This window comes from Penaeus chinensis, chromosome 13, assembly GCF_019202785.1.
Source record: "Penaeus chinensis breed Huanghai No. 1 chromosome 13, ASM1920278v2, whole genome shotgun sequence".
NCBI lineage: Eukaryota > Metazoa > Arthropoda > Malacostraca > Decapoda > Penaeidae > Penaeus > Penaeus chinensis.
In genome coordinates this window covers 8,552,438-8,554,937 of record NC_061831.1, presented here as the reverse complement: position 1 = coordinate 8,554,937, position 2,500 = coordinate 8,552,438, and the positions used below count along the sequence as shown (strand labels likewise).

Below are 2,500 nucleotides of genomic sequence, written 5' to 3'. Positions count from 1 at the left end.
ATCACATAACAGATACCATAATTTAGATTAATATCTCAATAATATTATAAGACCAAGAACATTATCATAGTCTGACCTTGAGTAACACTGCATCTCCATCATTTCCAATTACTGAGTCACAGTTCATAAACAAGTTATAGATCAGTGTTAAGATGAACAGTAAAACACGTAAGTCAACATCCCAGCAATAATACTAATACCTATATCTATTCAGCACAATTTGTGCACTTTTATAAACCATTTGTAAAAAAACGTATTTCAAATTTAGCAATAGTCCAATCAAAAACCAGGGATTTGCATCAAAGGAATGGTGGAAATCCAATCCGCAAAATTGTAAATGGGAACAATAACATGACATATTGAGATGACACCGATTCATTAAGGTGTAATGATTAAAAACGTTCATTCATCCCGTCCATCGCGATCAGCTGACTCCTTCCCGCCATTCATGCGGACGAGGTCTCCCAAAACACAGTTTATCGCTTTTTAATCTCTTATCTCTTTAATTGGGTCTCTGGCTGCTTTGGTTGTTTTGGTTCGATCTAATGTGATCTAAATTCATGAAATGACAATCCAAAGTCGTAATGTCATTTAAAATACGAATAATGGCTCTGACATAGACTCTCGCTTGAGCCCGACTACTACTACTACGCTCAACGGCCATGATGGCATGGCGTACGCCGTCTTTTAACGTTATTTCCATAAACCCGCTTTGACAGTACACCGAAACCTTAAAAACCTAACCGAATGTCTTGCTCCCTAGCTCTATCCAAGTTTTTCGTCAAGCAAAATAATGATCTCTCTGAAATAACGTCCTACGAGTAAATTCAAATAACTATCCTAGAGTGGGTATTGCATCAGTTATGCATAATGTAAATAAAATTAGTTTATATCTTCACTTACGTTTTCGTTTTCATCTCGAAGGATCTTGATCTGCTTGTCCTTGGCCACCAACTGCTCTGCTTGCTGCTGAATTAAATCCAAATGGAGCAGGAGGAGATCTTTGAGATGCTGCACTTCCAAGTCTTTTCCCACTGATGCCTTTGAATCTGAACAACCTATGTACATGTGGTCAAATTCCACCGCCATTGCCAGTCTGTTCTCACTCTCCTCTGAGGTCGTCATAGAAGATGCTGTCACCTTGCCACGAGCTCCTCCTTCGCCTCTCCTCCCTGACACTCCGTCAATCTCCTCAACCGACACCAGAGATTCCTCTATCGCATTCTTATCACCGTTATATATCGCCACCGTCCTGGGCATCTCGGACTTTAAGTCAGCTTAAATGTTCGGGAGACACTCGCTTCTTGCATTATAGCAGAGTTCGGGGAGTCCACCGGCGGCGTCAAAAGCAACGTAGCTCACGGAAATCTTAGTATACGCATCATCTGTTGGCTGGAAGGATCAGCTGCTCGTGGCGGCCCCATGGTGGATGCGCGTCCCTCGCCTCCCCGGGGTTTAAAGTTCGCGTCGGCCCTTCCTCCTGTTCTCTGTCCTCCCTCGCCTCGCCGACCCTGCTGCATTTCGCGCAATTGCGAGTCTGGAGTGATGGAAGCTCGATATTATGGCGAGAGTGTAATGTTAGCGATATGTAAAAATTTAAAGGTGCGTGACGTCATGTGTATGGTTGGCGCTGATTGGCTGAAGGATGCGTCATTACAACCGCGGCTTTTCAAGTCATTTTCTGCCATCTTCGGTTATAAAAGCAAATTGTCCTTGATTCCCAAGTTACAGTTACACGTTTTAGCATGAATAACACTTATTTATATTACTGATGTTAGTCCAACACCGACTGATACACCGTTGTTAAGAAATTCGATAATGTATGAGACCGGAAGTGTATGGTATTTGCTCTGATACCTGTAAGTAGTCTCACCTCTATATTTATCCTAAGTACTTTGAACTATGTGCATTTTTTAGATTGATTATAATTCATGATTAAAAGGTAAATAAATAGATAAAGTGAATTATTAATCAAAAGAAACAGCATTTCCAATGTATTTAAGTAACAAGTACGTGCATTTATAACCTTGGAAAATATTGGCTGGTTCATTGATTAGCGAATATTTGTATTGTTGTTTCGCCTCTATATCCTTCATATTGTTTCACATATCCATCAAGTTTATTTTTATTTGTTTAATTTATGATGTAAATATCTCGAAATGGGTCTTTTTTAAGTCATTACTGTGTTCATACAAAATTAAAAGTACTCAAGTTGCCATGTAAACAAGATGAGCGAATATACAAAGAGACCTTGTAAGGAAAGCTTTTGTTCTCTTATGTCTGTTCCATTGCCAATCGACGCGTACACGTACGCACGCACACACATACACACACACATGATTATATATATATATATATATATATATATATATATATATATAAATGCATGTATGTATGCATGTACGCATATGTCGATATTGTGTATGAGTGTATAAATGGGTAAATTAATTTGTTATTGGTGTTTTTGTCTTTACTAATATATCATTTTTCATATTGTTAC

The 2,500-nt window shown here is 38.8% G+C and overlaps 1 protein-coding gene across 2 annotated transcripts in view; it reads right to left on the bottom strand.

The window, feature by feature from the left end:
- The window catches only part of LOC125031891 (male-specific lethal 1 homolog), an 18,708-nt gene extending 16,984 nt beyond the window's left edge, over positions 1-1,724 (bottom strand). Inside the window, exon 1 of one of the 2 annotated variants that reach the window (XM_047622888.1) lies at positions 904-1,724. In XM_047622888.1, the coding sequence (XP_047478844.1) occupies positions 904-1,260 (357 nt within the window). In that variant the 5' untranslated portion in view covers positions 1,261-1,724. The remainder of the gene's footprint in view (positions 1-903) is intronic. The other variant, XM_047622889.1, reaches the window with a different exon arrangement.
- Positions 1,725-2,500: the final 776 nt, after the last annotated feature.